At 33.8% G+C, this 18,684-nt stretch overlaps 1 protein-coding gene across 1 annotated transcript; it reads left to right on the top strand.

Moving 5' to 3' along the window:
• The first annotated feature begins 6,263 nt into the window (after positions 1-6,263).
• Positions 6,264-9,500, top strand: LOC120203183 (probable GABA transporter 2). Its single transcript, XM_039203528.1, has 7 exons — positions 6,264-6,496; positions 6,601-6,831; positions 7,139-7,236; positions 7,579-7,765; positions 8,363-8,493; positions 8,579-8,815; positions 8,899-9,500. The coding sequence occupies exons 1-7, from the start codon at positions 6,412-6,414 to the stop codon at positions 9,286-9,288; spliced, it is 1,359 nt and encodes a 452-aa protein (XP_039059459.1). The 5' UTR covers positions 6,264-6,411; the 3' UTR covers positions 9,289-9,500.
• The last annotated feature ends 9,184 nt before the right edge of the window (positions 9,501-18,684 follow it).

The raw sequence follows: 18,684 nt of genomic DNA, 5'->3' as shown, positions 1-18,684 counted from the left end.
TTGGATTCTAAAACTCAGTGAATACTGTATAGATAAGCTGAGAAGTTGTACCTTAAAATGCATATTTACTACATTTGCATGCCTCATGTACCTTTCCTAATTTTTGGTCCCAAAATTATACATTTCAACATCAAATCCGCTGTCTCTTAATTCAATAGTTTCAAGGTAGTTTCTTCGTCGTTAGAGATCATGAAGCCCGAGTGTAGGGTAGCCTTATGCAGCCGTATCAAAATGTAGGGGGGTTAGGGAGGTAAACGAGCCAGTCGAGTTCAAGTATTATTGGGCTTGGTTCTATTAGAAAAGTGTAAAACTGAGTTTGACACGACTCAAAAACAAATGAGTTTTAAATTGTCCAGTTCGATTTTAACTCTAAATAAAAAATTAAAGCTCGAGTTGAGTCAAAAGCTCGCGAGCTTAAAGTTTTCAAGCTCGACCAGAAATAAAAATCTGAAGCTCGACTTGAGCTCGAAAAGACTTGAAGTCAAAAATATTGTAGATTTAGTTCGATTGAAACTCAAACTCGAGCTTGAACCTGAATACTAAATACATGAAAGTTTTTTTTTTATAAAAGCAAGTAATTTTATTCAAAATATAAAATATCCCAAATTATAATAAATGTTTAAAATCACAATCGTAAATTAAGCACATAATTAGAAAATTTTCTTAAAATCATTGAAACAAAACTAGTGACGTAAGATCACATAAGGATCATACAAGGAAATATTAAATCTAACCAAGAAACTCGAACAAAGATAGATACAAACAGATATGATCGCATTGACAAACGAACCACAAAAGGGATCAAGCTATTGAAAGACCACTGACAAACCGCAAATCATACTCGAACGACGTGAAAAACTATTCACGAACGCAAATTGGGTATCCAAATTAAATCCGAGGGTCCAAAGCAGGGAAAAATCACAAGATACCATATAGATATCATCTTGATCAGAAGTGATAGTATCAAATTAACCATTAGAAAAAAGATAAAAGAAAAAACGACTACAGAACCAAAAACATGCCAAAAAACATAAGAAAACGTGTCATAAAGGCAAATGAAAACGTGCAACATATACAGACTTATTGAAAATCAAAAATCAAAAGAAAATAAAGAACACCGACGGTCGACAACCAATATTAAAGTTGGTATAGTCGTTGATCAACAAAGACAAAAAAGAAAAGAGATAGCGGCAAACCAATGAAAGAAAACTAAGTTTTTTCTATGTACGTGAAAGTTTTTATATTGTATTTAAATATATTTATATATAAATATTAATATTATTAATAATTTAATCAAAAAGTCTAAAAAATTAATATATATTATTTTTTTCGAATTACTCGCAAACTTTTTGAATTGAACATCAAATAATTCGTTTTGACTCGTTAAAAATTTGAGTCGAACTTAATATATTTTATATCATTTACATAGAGGTACAAGCGATCATCGAAGCCTTAAAGCTCTGCCGAAACAAAGGGCACAATGATATTATAGTTGAAAGTGATTTTTTCCTAGCCATTTCAAACTTCTTTCATCTAAACATCTTTGTATCTTTTCCAATTACATCCTCTTTTGGAAAATAATTTTTTTATATTCTTTTAAAAAATTATAATATTTTAGTATGAAAACAAAATTATTTATGTGAACTAAAAATATAATTTACCAACAATCAGTTAGTTTAATGGAATGAGACATTAAATCCTCTAAATAAGATTAGATATTCGAATTTTGACATTTACAAATGGGACAAACTGAGTTAGAATTATCGTTTTCACCTCTGCAATACCCGATCCAGATTTCGACTAATAGATTGAATATCGATGGTTATAAAAAAAGATAATTTAAAATTTTCCGTGTTTAAACTACGAATGTCTAGAATTTATTTCGAGTTAATTTTTATTGTGTATGGATTATATTTATATTATTGTTGTCTTAGAGTGTTTGATAGCTGGAAAACATTTTTCAAAAAATATTTTTCTCATTTTTGTGTTTGGTAGCTGAAAAATGTTTTCAGTGTTTGATAGTTGTAATTGGTTTTAAGGAAAATATTTTCCAGTGTTTAATAGTTGTAATTGATTTTCCTAAATGAAATCCATTTTTCTAATTTCTTTGTATTTTTATAAAATGTGTTGCCATCTTATTTTCCATAAAATATTTTTCTAACTTTTCACTTCAAAGTATAAGCACTCAAAATAATATTATTTTTTATTTATTTAATATTAATATAATATTTTAATATTATTTTAATGAAAATATTAATTATTAAAATATTTAAAATATATACATAATATAATTTTAATAATATTATATTATTATATAATCAATTATATAATAGATCACGAATATAATTAATACTATTTAATATTTTTATTAGAAATATTTTTTGAATAATTAATAAAGAGAATATTATTTATTATTAATATGATATTCTAGTATTATTTTAATTAACATATTAATTATTAAAATATTTGTTAATAATATTTTAATAATAATATTGACTAAATTAATCTAATATTTAAAAAATAACAATTTGTTATATTTGATATTTATAATATAAAAATCTATCAACTAGAAATGACTTACATTGCATTATCCAAACACCGTAGAGTATTTTTTGGAAACTTTTTACAATAATTCATTTTAGATAAATTAATTTTCAACTAATTCATTTTACGTAAATTATTTTATATAAAATTAATTATAGTGTATCAAACAAGTAAAAAATAATTTACACAATATCATCAAAAAATCGTAAAATAGTTTGTTAGATTTGATCGATCAACTGAAAACCATCAAGAGATGATGAATTAACCTTTAAAAATCTTTGGTACGAAAACAATAAAAGATAAAGAGAATTAGTTTAATTATACTTTTACTATTAATCTACTTATTTTTACTTTTAGTTGATTTTCATAACATGTATATATATATAATTGACTATGATATCGATTTATTTTAATTATAATTATATGGAGTGCATTTAGAGATAAATCGAGGTGTTACCTCCTTGGAAATTTTAAATTTTCATATAATTTAAATTTAAATTTTTATTTAAATTATATGAAAATTTAAAATTTTCAAGGAAAGAAAACATATCTGCGTAATTTATATGAATCGTGATGAAGGCTTTGATCATATCCTTGGAAAATGTGTAGCAACAAAAGAATGTGAAATCAGGTATGATTTTAAGTTATTTGTCGTGAACTTAAACTTATAAAATTTTAGGAGGACAAACCTTAACTTATAAAATTTTAGGAGACGAAAACAAATTTTCTATAGAAAAAATCTAAAATATATAATAATTTTAGAATTGTAGGGACAATTGCCCCCACACCGCCGGTCTAGGTCCATCGCTAGTTAGTAACAAACATGAATCGTTCAGGTGATTTTTTTTTAGAAGATTATTGAAATTGCTTATTATTTATTCTTTGTTATCTTTGTTAGAACTTTTAAAGAAGCAAAAACAAATTCATTTTCAGCAGTCCCCATATGGGGAAAAAACGGAGACTATGGAGGATGGTTTAAGACTATGGAGAAAAATCTTGTGGTGCTATTCTCCCCAACTTGGACAAGTAAACTACATGTTGACATGAGAATCAGCTGAATCAAAGTGGAGAAGACCTTGTCTCAAGTGGTTAAAAGTGAATAGTTATGATACAACAATTTAATATAATGTTAAGGAAATACACAATCTAAAATATTATAAACAACATAATATTTTAGGTTCAACTAAAAATATTATGAAAAAAAGTAACATTTTAGTTAACTCATGGACAATATTTTACGATTTATTTAAGAAGATTGGGAGGTCCGTTTGAAATTTGTTAGAAGGGAACAAAATGTAACTACAGACATACGAAATGAGTTGTGATAAACTTATTTGCAAGTATAGTTCTTGTCTCCCTCTTGTTTCTAGGGTATCTCATTCGATTTAATTGATTAATAAATCAGATACAAGTAATTATAAAAAAAAGAAAAAGAATAGCTCTTGTCTCCCCCTCCCGTGGTTGTAGCTGTTGCCGTTAGAGACGAACAATCTAGTGCTTAATGTATTCCATTTTTAGCCAAACCAGCTATTATTAGTTTTTGGATAAACTATGCATTTAGTACTTTACCTATCACGTTTATTCTATTTTAGTCATCAAACTATATTTTTTCAAAATCATGTCTAACGATATATTTTGACTACATACTGTTAAAAAATTAATAAAACTGCTGGCATGATATATTTTATTTTTTAATGAGACATGTCATTATTTTACGGTGACACACCAGGATCACCATTAATTTTTTGACGTATGGTCAAAAGAAAATCAAAATGTAACGTTATGTATAATTTAAAAAAAATAATTGTGTGACCAAAACAGAATAAAAGTGATAATAAGTACTAAACATTATATATATAATTTTCAAAATTATCGGTTGTTATATGATTCTGAAAAGCGTAGAAGTTGGGCAACTTATTAATTACTAATTAGAGTAGACTATTTATTTGGTCACACACTTATTACTTAGTTTTTTCTTTGGTCACTCAATTATTATTTTTTCAAAATCATATCTAACATTTGTACATTACGTTTTGTTCCTATTTTGATCATCCGATGTTGAAAAATTAACAGTGATGTTGATGTGACACCATAATATTTTGTCACGTCAATATTGAAAAATAATTAAAAATGAAAAGTTAACATCATCGTTAATTTATTTAATGGTGGATGACTAAAATAGAAATAAAGCGTAACATTATATATGCTTTTAGAAACAATAATAGATGAGTGACTAAAACAGAGATTAAGTAATAAATGAGTGACCAGATAGTTAATTTGCCCTAATAAGTATGGAAAATTTATTACTCAATCCATCTAATTAATCAAATTATTTTAGAGAAAAGTCGAATATTCATTTCAAAATTAAAAATCCTAAAATTATTGATTAGTCTTTTAGGGTTATCTGTCATTATTATAAAATCATGATTGATTATGTTTTACACTATCGTCTTTATAGTTTAAGTGGAGAGTCGTAGATTGTGACGAAACGATTTTAGTTGGTATCCCGATATTTTATCTCCATCAGAAAATAGAAAAGATCTTTTGTCAGGTTTAAGATTGTTATGGTTACCAATAAACTTATATGATAGGTGGATATGATCAGTTTTGTGATAATTTTGATTTTGATAAATTATATGAGTCTATCAGATGTAATGTGATAAGTGACAACTTTTGAAGAGATGTTAAATATTTAACATCTTTTAGAAGAGGTAGAATAGAATTTTATCTTTTTCAATTACATCTCTTGGTCTGCAAATAAGGTTGTCATAGGGATGGATCAAAAAGGTTGTTGGGGGGGATGTTGCACCTTCGGAAAATTTGAAATTTTCTTATATATTATTTTATTTTGTATTAATTATCTAACTTAACACCCTCAAAATTTTAGTTTCATATTTCTTAAAATTTTTAATATAATCTTTTAGGTTCGAATTTCTTAATATAAATTCATATGTTCGTCTCTAATTGTATCCGCTCTAGGTCGTAATGATCGATTTGTGTTCGGCTCTGACTATCCTCAGGCCCTTTAGAGTGATACAAATAAATCTCCATATTTTTATTAAAAAATAAAATATTTTAATATGACATTTTTTATTGATGTGAAAAAAGACGGTCTACATTTTTATCACATTTAAATGTCTATCTTTAGATTTTATTTTGAGTTAATTTTTATTATGTATGTTATATTCAGATTATTGCTGTCTTAGATCAGATATATTTCTATTATTAATATGTTTATTTGTATTTTTTAATAGTTTTAAATGATTATAAAATAGTATATATTCATAATAACTTTTAACGATTAATAACACATATACTTTACATATAAACTTGTTCGAACTCGAGACATGTACGAAAAATAATATTTTTTAATTATTGAGATTATTTAATACATTTCGTTTATTGTACTTTAGTCGATTTAACAGTTGTATAATTGTGTATAATATTGATTGAAACAAGATGCAAGGAGTAATAAGCACAGCAGCTACTATTAGGTTTCTTTCTTTATTTTCTCCTTGGGTAACGTAATTCATACAAGTGAAAATAACCCTTCCAATAATTCATTCCGAATGACCAAATAACCCCTGTCCGTATTCATCTTCAACTTCGTACTTGTGATGACTGTATAGTAATTTCACATCCCTCGGACATTGTTCATTTCATTATTTATTGATATTCAGAATATAATAGTACCTTGATGTTAATACAAAATAGTAGTATAGATATAGTTGATTCTTTTTAGTTTTTAAAGGCATCTGCGGCCGAGCTTAGCTGCTGCCGCCACCATTCGTTGTATTCAAAGAACGTATTCTCACCCTTTTCTTCTCTTCTCTTACTTCAATCTTACGCTAAACTTGGGCTCCGTCGATGGCGGACCCTCCTGTACGAGATAATTTCCCGGATTCCCGACTGGAATCCGACGCCGGAGCAGCCTTCGTTCTTGAATCAAAAGGTGAAGAATCGGAAGCACGACATGTTTATAAAAATATGATCACCCGGCCAAGCAGTGTATCGTATATAAGCAAATTTATTTCTTGGGTCTTTTTTTTCTCGCAGGGAAGTGGTGGCACGCTGGGTTTCATCTGACAACGGCGATCGTTGGGCCCACGATTCTGACGCTGCCGTACGCCTTCAGGGGATTGGGTTGGGGACTGGGTTTCTTGTGCTTGACGGTCTTGGGATGTGTCACCTTCTACTCCTACTATCTCATGTCCAGGGTGCTCGAGCACTGCGAAAAAGCTGGCCGCCGCCATATCCGTTTCCGTGAACTCGCCGCTGACGTTTTAGGTAGCCACCACCATATAAATAGGGCAACTTATTAATTAATAATTATGGAAAACTGTTACTGTCTTATAGCCATATTTAAAGTCCCTCGATCATTCCTAGAAGGAAAAGAAAAGGTCGACTATTTTCCCTTTCGATTTTTGGCAAGTCTCTTGATATACACGTGATCTTAGGTTTGGGTGGTAAGTCTCAAAGAGTTTTTGAAAGTATATAATATGTTCATTTAGCATAAAGATTAACAGTGTGTTAGTTAATTTTATGTGTGTTTAGCATGTCTGAAATGTTAAGTAAATGCTAATTTTTCATGCAGGGTCTGGTGGGATGTATTATTTCGTCATATTCATCCAAACTGCTATAAATACGGGGGTTGGAATAGGAGCAATTTTGCTTGCAGGGGAATGCCTTAAGGTATGATCTTTCCATCAGCTATTAATTCCATTTAAAAGTTTTGAAGTCTGAATATGACACATGACGGCAAGTTTTATCTTTCTATGTTTCAATGTTCAAGATAATGTATTTTTCAAGGACAGATAAAAGGTAACTTACAAATCATTTATGATCCATCTTCTAGTATGGTCCAGTGGCTAGCTCCAGTCTGATGATGGTGACTTGTATGTTGAGCTATAAATGTTAGAATCAGAAGAATAGCTTTGAGTAAAAAATTTGGTCTGCAACTCTTGGTTATTACTCATTAGCATGTATTGCTCTTCTTGACTGGTTGTGACTTGGTTTGTTTTGGTTTGTGGAAAGATCATGTATGAAAACCTTTCTCCAAATGGATCGTTGAAGCTTTATGAGTTTATAGCTATGGTGACAGTGGTGATGATATTTCTCTCCCAACTTCCTTCCTTCCACTCCCTCAGACATATCAATTTTGCTTCTCTTCTTCTCTGCTTGGGGTACAGTTTCCTTGTGGTTGGTGCTTGTATTCATGCAGGTACACAAATCATTCACCTGCTTTCAAATATTGGTTTATACCCTCTTATCCATGTAGTATCCTGGAAGAAAAGAAAATTGGACATGATTATATGGCAGACGGTGTTCTCATTTTGCCAGACGATGTCTGTATTTTTATTATATCATTAAAATGCTCTATATGGAATGCCATCTCTCTTGCTTGAAGAAGAAAGAAGATAATTTGACTAGTTTAGATTTCGTACCGACAAGCATGTCGGTATTCAATGCTGATTGCTGTGAACCTTTTAACATCAGGTTTAATCCAGGCCCTAGCAATGGTAGACATTTGATAACATGTTACTTCTTTCTTAAGAAAGCACTTGAACTTTGAACTTATTGGGACTCCAAATAGAAGCAGAGGACAAACTCACTTGTAATGGTCAATTTACTGAAAGGAGGAGCTAATGTCAAACAAGTAGATATCTTAAGGATATTGTTACTTATGAAGTGTCAAAATGTAAATTTACTCCATTCTATTGTTGTTTGATTTCTGCCTTTTGTGTTAAAGACATAATAGTTTCTACCATTCTTTTATGTGCAGATCTCTCTTCATTTTATTATTGGTGTTGACATGCAGGTCTATCCAAAAATGCCCCCCATAAGGACTACTCCTTGGAACCTTCAAGTTCATCAAGGGTGTTTAGTGCCTTCATTTCCATGTCCATAATCGCTGCAATTTTCGGGAATGGGATACTTCCCGAAATACAAGTAATTTCGAGTCTTACATGAATTCTCATATTTGATATGAACGCTCTCCTTGCTTTTCATCTGAACACATTCTTGTTTGTTATAGGCTACTTTGTCTCCACCTGCTACAGGCAAGATGGTAAAAGGACTGCTGGTGTGTTACGCCGTAGCGTTCCTTACATTCTACTCGGTTGCGGTCTCCGGATACTGGGTATTCGGCAACGAATCTAACTCGAACATTCTTAAGGGCTTGATGCCAGATGAAGGACCTGCCCTGGCTCCAACCGCTGTTCTTGGCCTTGCAGTTATCTTCGTTCTCCTGCAACTCCTTGCTATTGGCTTGGTAAGCCATTCTTTCAGTCCATGTACCGTTCTTGGCCTTAAGTTGCATTGAGGTCACATTCTTTGTCCAATACAAAACTATAGGTTTATTCGCAAGTTGCTTATGAAATCATGGAAAAACAATCAGCTGATGTGAAGCAAGGTAAGTTCTCGAAAAGGAACCTTATACCGAGGCTAATTCTCCGGTCATTGTATGTGATATTCTGCGGGTTCATGGCGGCAATGCTCCCGTTCTTCGGCGACATAAGCGGCGTAGTCGGCGCCATGGGATTCATACCGCTGGATTTCATCCTCCCCATGCTTCTCTACAACATGACTTTCAAGCCCTCAAGGTCAACCCTCACCTACTGGGTCAACATGTCCATCATCTTTGTGTTCACGGGTGTGGGGATCATGGGCACATTTTCTTCCATCAGGAAACTGATTCTTGATGCCAAAGAGTTCGAGCTTTTCAGCAGTGATGTGGTTGACTAGCAGCAGTGATCAAATACTTGAAAGCATTAAAAAATGCTCTCTTTCTTTGGTACCAAAATCCCCAGAAATTCTCGCCTTTGTTGTAACCAAGTGTATATTTTACGTCAACGTCCTCACATAAAGTAGCCACCATATTATATGATTAATGTCTAATATGTACGTGAAATTTATAGCTTTTTTCGATTTGGTAAAAGAGGGCCTAAAGAATATTTAAAAAAAAATATAGGTATAATTTGGATACTTATTTTTCTTAATTTTTGTATTACACTTACATAATGTAGACACTCATTTTTGTCTGAATTTGAGATTTTTATTTATTTATTTTTATTATAATAATATAGTATAATTTTTGAAAATGTTTTTCAAAAAATATAGTATATAGTTTTCAAAAAATATTTTTTGAAATGTATATTATATAGTTTTTTAAAATGTTTTTTTAAAAATTTATATACAATATGTAAGTTTTAAAACATTTTGAAAATTATATAAAATATAGTTTTGAAATCATTTTGAAACTATAATATTTAGTTTTTAAAATAACATTTTTGGAAAATTTATATAATATATAGTTTTAAAAAAACATTTTGGAAAGCTTATATAATATTTTTAAAATCATTTTTGAAAACTATATAATATATAGTTTTGAAAAACGTTTTTAAATATAATATATAGTTTAAATTTTTTTTGAAACATATATTATATAATCTATATTATTATTAATATTTATTTTATTTTATTTCATTTTATTAATCTAATGTAATTTAATTTAATTTATTTTTGTTAGGGTCTAAACGGGGTTTAATCTGTCCAAGTCCAGGGTTCAATATTGGGCCTGATCCAGCTCGGTTAGGTTTAGCGTTTTTACAACCCTAATATCAGTCTTGTCACAACGTCGCATAGGAGGTTACAGAAGCATAGAGCCAAGCAGTCAACGCCCAGCGCACATTTCGGTCGCACCAACGGGACTGAACCATCCCGAGGCGGCCGGTACCACGAACGAGAAGATCGAAACAAGCAACAACCCACATCCCGTTATTTTCGGGAGCCAAACAACCAACACCGGGGCTATAAAAAGCCCCCAGTGAGGCCAACAGGGGAGACCACTGCTAACAAACGAAAGTCAGGCCACAAGATCAGGAGAACATCATCGAGCCCAAAACAACACATAACCACCATCAACACCACGATGAAACATCGAGAAACACAAAAAGCCAACATAGGCATAACCACAAAACCATCGTACCCAACAAAACAGAAAACCTCATTAAAGCAACACGAAAAAAGTGAAAAAAAAACAAATACAACCACTAAAAAAACCAAAGGCAGCAAAGACATAAACGGCCAAAGGCCTCTCATCGGAAAATGGACGGTCACCGACGAAGAAGGTAAAAAGGACAAACCTTCCGCGCTAGATCTACTTAGTTCGGGATAGTTTTAGGCGATTTGGGTCTTGGTTTTGTATTCGGGGTGACGAGAAGCATATTTGGAGAGGTTTTGGGGGTTGTCCGGCAGCCGGCGATGGCGGCCGGAGCGACGGCTGCATGGTGGAACGGGTCACCAGGCGGAGGCCGGTTTTCGCCAGGGGAGGGGCTGGTCGAGAGCTTCTCTTGTTTGGAGAAGAAGAAGCTTGAGTGAAAATGGTGAGAAATGAGTGGGAATGGGTCTTTATGCCCATTTATATACGAGGGACTGGGGTTGCAAATATAGGATTTTTAAATCCTTTTCGTCGTCCTTAATATTTTGAGTCGTAATTCATTTCAATCACCATGTGTAATTTGGCCACTGGATTTTCAATTGATTCAATTTGGTTCCCATTTATATTTTACGTATTTTGCAATTTGACCTCTAAATTCTTATTTTATTTTATTATTTAATTTTTTAATTATTATTAGAATTATTTATTTTTACTTCATATTGTTTCCATTTTATTACTTTTTAAATAATTTTTTCTTATTTATTTAATTTTAATTTCTTTGTTTTATTTATTTTTATTTTTATTATTATTTTTCCTTTGATTTATTTTCTTTATATTACTATTATTTTTATTTTATTTTTTCCTTTTTTATCTTTTCATTTATTTATTTTTTTTTACTTATTTTCCTATCTAACATTCTTTTTGCCTTTTTCAGTAATAATTTCAATCGATCAAAGGTAAGCAATTGGAATCGGGTTTTTGAATTTTAATTTAAGTTTTAAATTTTCACAATTAAAGACAATCGATAAATTAATTGGTACCGAAAGGGCGGTTCAAGAGTGCTAATCCTTCCTTGACCGTAACCGACTTCCGAACCCGATAAGTTTCTGGTACAACGCAGATCAGGTAAGATGGTGTCCAACCCACCTAAATTCATTTTAAAGTGGTCGGTGGCGACTCTAACAATTATTCAAGTCGAAGCCCAATTCCGGGCCTAACCGAAAGGCGGTTCCGACAGCTTGGCGACTCCACTGGGGACAGGTAAGTGAGTCAGGCCGAAATTAATTTTCGGTTATCTTTTTATGCGAAAATGGTAAATTTAAATTTATTTATTCGATTCCAACTATTTACCTTTGATTATTTTTCAAATAAATAGTTGTACTAACGTTTTTTAATGATTTCAGATTTTTCAAAGTTTTCATCTCTAGCCCCTTTTAAGTGGGAGTGAAAGCGATGCTTTCGTGTGAATTTATTCACCGTGCGGGCCTAGCAAGTAACCTTCAGGATTCATATACCTTATGTCTTCGTGTGAATTTATTCACCGTGCGGGCATAAGGGAATGTATCCTCTCGAGTTTAACTTAGTCCACATAAGCTTGTAATAGGCTTAGGAATAAGGGTCTGACAAGCCTAAGGGGGCACCGACAAGAAGAACTCGAGTACCTTTTTAGAACATAAACCGAGAGAGTACAGGGAATTAGAGCCCACCCCAAAACCTTATTCCAAACCCTATGCTACTTTGATTTTATTTCCTGCTTTACTTTCTGTTCAAAGCATGCGAACTAGATAAATATGCGGTTAGGATTTGTTTGAATTAAAGCATGTGGGGTAGATATCATGTGGGGTAGGATTTTTTATTTTTATTATTTTGATTTATCTCACTAACCCTTTTCATTTATGTTTTCTTTTCTTTTATTTTCATCACTTGCATCATTTAAAAGAGGTGTTGATCTACCAAAAATGTGTTTGTTAAACATGAATAATCTGCATTAATGGACAAAGGGGTTGTAATACAAGAGATGAAAATACAGAGGACAGTCTACATGGCGACTATGTGTCATATTCAATCCAGAAGACGTGGTACCCACAATTGAAGAGTATATCACTCTGGTGCATTATAAACGACTCAGAATGAACCGGGTCTACATCAAGCATAATGAAATCCTATCTTTGAAGAACTTACTGGCAGAGGTTGCAGGGGCAATATGAAGGCCATTGATATTAGGAGTCACTTCAAAGACGACAATGGCAAAACGATAACTGAAATTGGAGACCATTGCTGACGAATTCAAGAAACAGACAAATGAACTTCACATAAGTCCTATCAATTAAGGGCTCCAATGACGTATTCATTGGAAACAGACTCAACAAAAGATAAATGCCGGAGGTGCAGTCCTTCGAGACTTTTTTTGGGGCAAACGACTCGTCATTTGCACGGTTCATCCAGAGAAGCCAGAGCGGTTCGACAGGTTATTCAATCGGTGACGGATGAAGGCGGAAGACTAGTCAACATGTCAGAAGCTGTCAGAATATTTTTTGTCTCTTAAAAGATAAAACACTTTTGTCCCCAATAAGGATTATTTCTAATAACAGACACATTTTTGGATTAATGCCTCGAACATTGCATGCATTATGCATCTAGACATATTTTGCATTTTGTCATTTTTCTTTACATTCGCATTAACTAACATAAACATGTCTCATCAAAAGGAGCAAATATCGGATACACCACCTCAAGCATTGGACACACCTCATCCGCATAACACCCGTTTGAAGAAGAAGAGGATGGAAGCCAGAATTACACAAATCGAGTAGAATATGTTGAAACTACATAAAGAGCTAGAAGACAAGATAAACCAGAGCAGTCAAAATACTCTGGAAATAATCACAAAGAACCAAGAGTCCTTGGTTGATCAGATCGTTACCAAGTTAGTTGGCATACAACAGACCAATGCGCCTGGGGCAGGTTCACCGAAAGGGGTAACTATACAACCTACCCCGCAAGTGGTTATCTTACCTGAAATCTTACCAGAACTTCGAGGGGACTCGTCTACTGCAAAAGTGAAGCCCTCGTCCTCTGTATTTAACCCTAAGAACAATTCGGGTTATTACTATGTACCGAATTTGGACTAAGAGGACAAAGCGAGGAAGATGGAGGAAAAAATCAAACAATTGGAGGACTAAATGAAGGTAGTCAAAGGAGACCATGACTACTATGAAATCGATGCCGCAGAACTCAGTCTAGTCCCGGACTTGGTTCTTCCTCCGAAATTTAAGTCCCCGGAATTCGAGAAGTTTGACGGGAACAGTTTTCCATCCGCTCACATCACCACGTTCTGTCGAAAGATGACAGGATATGGAGGAAACAACCAACTCCTAATCCACTGCTTCCAAGAGAGTCTGTCGGGCTCAGCTATTCGGTGGTACAACCAGTTAAGCCGATCAAATATCAAGACCTGGAAGGACCTGGCCAAGTCATTTCTGGAACAACACAAACATATCAATGACATAAGGCCAGATCGAGTTATGCTACAAAGTATGGAAAAGAAGCATAACGAGAGTTTCAGGCAATACGCACAAAAATGGAGGGACTTGGCTGTGCAAGTTCATCCACCGTTGGATGAAAAGAAAACCCGGAAGCTCTTCGTACAGACCTTGAAGGCTCCATACTTCGGACACCTGGTTGCGATCACAGCAGGAAGCTTCTCAGACTTAGTTATGGCCAGAAAAATGATCGAGTCGGCCGTAAAGCAAGGTAAAAATAAGGATGGGGAGGCCAGTAGAAAACTTCCTATGCGAGAGCGGGATGGAGAGATTAACAACATCAAACACGTCAATAAAGGTGTTACAATCTCCGGACCAAAATCCTGTACCGTCAGGTATTTCTAAACAAGATTCCAGAGAACCCATGAAGGAAAGGGAACATTTCGACCCTATTCTGATAACCTACAAAGAGCTTTATCAGCAACTGTTAGACACCCATGTAGTGTCACCATACCCGGTAAAACCCATGAAGCCCCCATACCTCAAGTGGTATGATGAGAATGCGCATTGTGAATATCACGGCGGTGTCCCAGGACACACAATTGAGAACTGCTACGCATTCAAAAGAGTCGTACAGAAGATGCGTAACCAGAACTGGATCGACTTCAACAACTTGGGGGCATCCAAGTGAGGCAGATCATTTCATCATTTGAGGCATTATGTTTGAATTTGTTTTTTTTATGTTTTCTCAAGTTTTTGTAAAGACATTTGAATAAATTTATGTTACTTTAATAATGACAAGCAATGAATCACATTTATGAACTTGCAGTGCTTTGAATATCATTTGAATTAAGAAACTCTGTAAATGGTTTAAAGTTACAGATCATTGACAAAGTAACATGATTTAAAACAAGGACTTTTGACCTTACCCAGAATATACACTCAAACACTGTACCCTGCTCTTGCAATTAACCAATATAACATTTTTTCCTTTTATAAGGTGCGGAGAGCATGAGGCATCATTTGCATATGACAATTAATATACTTTTTGTTTAAGACGTTCAATGATGATCATTATCTTCACATATGAAATAGTCAAGTAGGTGAATATAGTTTAGGTCAGTTGCTTGGAAATTGAACTCTAAAGATGAGATTCCTTGGCTTAAAAAAACACCTAGACTATAACAGGTTTTGGTGGAATAGCTCAGTTTTTGGTGGATTTAATTTCTGAAGATTGTCAAGAAAAACCCTGGCTTTATGGATTTGGCTAGCCAGATAATGGCATTTTAAATCAAATTTATCTCAACAAGAAATTTTTGGTAATAATTGACTAAGGGAGTTAAGGAACACCTTTTATAGTCAATTTCACACGAGCACTCAAGGATTTCATTTTTAGATAGATATTTCTGCACTACCTTTGTTAGAGGAGCCTACAAAACTTGAACAAACGGAAGATTTCAGAGGATCGAAATAAAAGGTATAGTAATTGATCGTGCTAGTTGCGTCATTTTTTCCGTATCCAATTAAAATGCCAAGCCAAAGAAAAAGCATGTTGCGAAATTTCAAAAAAATGACATTTTGGGTTACCAAAACCTTATAAAGGAGGTCAACCTAAAGCCAACTCATCCATTTGAACATTTGTCAAAGATTTGTAACTCTGAAAACATTAAAAGAGCTCTTTATTCCTTTGATATTCTTTGAACTCACGTTTACAATTTGATTCAATTGCGAACAATATTTTACAACATTTTTATCATTTTCCCTCCTAAAACAAGAAAAAGAAAAAAACATTTTCAAATAGAACAGTCTCAGATATGAAGGGTATGTAAAGCCCAACCTTGAAAAAAAGATGAGTCACGATCAATCCCATGGACCAGATTGGCAGACAAAACACGGGACTCCATCCAAGAGATAAGACATAATTCATTCATGTTGAATGCATCTTAGACATACTTAGGTGCATCGCATTCATCATTTTAGCATACATGATTTTTTACAGCTTTTAGAGTCAGGTTTCGACTTCAAGACGAAGGTTACTCGATTCAAAAGTACCTTTAAAGATTGATGGTGGTTGCTTAACTCAGCAACGAGAAGCTACACCTTAACCAACTCGACAAATTGCAAGATTGACAATCAACTTCATATGAGTTCGAGAACTTATTTAGAACGAATTCATTTCGGCTAAACTCAATAACGAGTAGCAGGTTTCCAGTTAGCACTTTCAAGCCAGATTTCATTTCCACGATGGAAGATATCTGGCGGACAGAATTTATCAATGGACATTCACGTGAAGAGGAGTCATCCCAAAAATCATATTACTTGGTTCAGACCCGCTCAGAGGAACCACCTGAAGAACTATGATCGGCTTAGACTCATGAAGGGAAGCCATTTTTTTATACAAACTATTTGCAGTATAGCTTAAGTCGAGAAGGGCTATCTTCCAAAGACCCTCGAGTTCGATTACACTCAGCTTCGAGGGCACATCATTTACAGCATAACTCAAGGCTAGAAGGGTTATCTGTCACCAAAAGACCTTCGATTTCGACTACGCTCAGCTCCAAGGCATATCATTTGCAGCATAACTTAAGTCGAGAAGGGTTATCTGCCAACCAAAGGCATTTGAGTACGACTACGCTCAGCTCCAAGGCACGTCATTTGCAGCATAGCTTAGGTCGAGAAGGGCTATCTGCCAAAGACCCTCAAGTTCGATTACACTCAGCTTCGAGGGTACATCATTTGTAGCATAACTTAAGTCGAGAAGGGTTATCTACCAACCAAAGACCTTCGAGTTCGACTACGCTCAGCTCCAAGGCATATCATTTGCAGCATAACTTAAGTCGAGAAGGGTTATCTGCCAACCAAAGGCCTTCGAGTTTGACTACTCTCAGCTCCAAGGCACATCATTTGCAGCATAGCTTAAGTCGAGAAAGGCTATCTGCCAAAGACCCTCAAGTTCGATTATACTCAGCTTCGAGGGCACATCATTTGCAGCATAACTTAAGTCGAGAAGGGTTATCTGCCAACCAAAGACCTTCGAGTTCGACTACGCTCAGCTCCAAGGCATATCATTTGCAGCATAACTTAAGTCGAGAAGGGTTATCTACCAACTAAAGACCTTTGAGTTCAACTACGCTCAGCTTCAAGGCACATCATTTGCAGTATAGCTTAAATCGAGAAGGGCTATCTGCCAAAGACTCTCGAGTTCGATTACACTCAGCTTCGAGGGCACATCATTTACAGCATAACTCAAGGCTAGAAGGGTTATCTGTCACCAAAAGACCTTCGAGTTCGACTACGCTCAGCTCTAAGGCATATCATTTGCAGCATAACTTAAGTCAAGAAGGGTTATGTGCCAACCGAAGACCTCCGAGTTCGATTACATTTCAGCTCAGAGGCAAACCAAATTTACAGCACAACTCAAGACAATAAGAGCTATCTGTCAATAAATTTGTCAAGTTCGACTCCATTCAGCTCGACGACACATCACACTAGTGTCCGGTTAAAATCAAGGTTTTCGAGTCAAGAAGAAGACCCGGGTTAACCGTGCCTCAGTGACAAAAAAACTATTTTTCGGCAGCATAGCTTAAGCCGAGAAAAGCTATCTATTAACGAAGACCTTTCGTGTTCGATTTCATTCAGCTCGAGGGCCTATCTACCACATGGTGGACTCAAAGAACTATTTTCTAGTTGAATTTTAACCAAGGTCTTTAAACCTAGAAGAAGACCGAGGTTGACTACAATTTGGCGACGAGAAGCCACATCCTGATTCAAATTTCGAACTACGACTTCAATTCTATTTCATTTTAGGATGGACTCGACTTTACGACGAAGGAGTCATCCGCAACCCCATTCGACAGGGAGTTTTTCTATTCAATCTTCAACTCCACCAGACGAAAATTTGTGTCTTTTTATCTTTGTCCTATTTTTCGTTCCACGAAAAAGGACAAAGAGGGGCAGTTGTAGACACTCATTTTCGTCTGAATTTGGGCTTTTTATTTATTTATTTTTATTATAGTTATATAGTATAATTTTTGAAAATGTTTTTGAAAAAATATAGTATATAGTTTTCAAAAAAATATTTTTTGAAATGTATATTATATAGGTTTTTAAAACTTTTTTTGAAAACTTATATACAATATATAAGTTTTAAAACATTTTGAAAATTATTCAATATATAGTTTTGAAATCATTTTGAAAATATAATATTTAGTTTTTAAAAAAACATTTTTGGAAAATTTATATAATATATAGTTTTAAAAAAACATTTTGGAAAGCTTATATAATATTTTTAAAATCATTTTTGAAAACTATATAATATATAGTTTTGAAAAACGTTTTTAAATATAATATATAGTTTAATTTTTTTGAAACATATATTATATAATCTATATTATTATTAATATTTATTTTATTTCATTTCATTTTATTAATCTAATGTAATTTCATTTAATTTAATTTTGTCAGGGTCCAAACAGGGTCTAATCTATCCAAGTCCAGGGTCCAACATTGGGCCTGATCTAGCCCGATTAGGTTTAGGGTTTTCACAACCCTAACATCAGTCTTGTCACAGCGCCGTATAGGAGGTTCTAGAAGCATGGAGCCAAGCAGTCAACGCCCAGATCACATTCCGGCCACACCAACGGGATTGAACCATCCCGAGGCGGTCGATACCACGAATGGGAAGATCGAAACAAGAAACAACCCACATCCCGTTATTTT

Source organism: Hibiscus syriacus, unplaced genomic scaffold (assembly GCF_006381635.1).
Source record: "Hibiscus syriacus cultivar Baekdansim isolate YM2019G1 unplaced genomic scaffold, ASM638163v2 tig00009117_pilon, whole genome shotgun sequence".
NCBI lineage: Eukaryota > Viridiplantae > Streptophyta > Magnoliopsida > Malvales > Malvaceae > Hibiscus > Hibiscus syriacus.
This window is presented reverse-complemented; position numbering and strand designations above follow the sequence as displayed.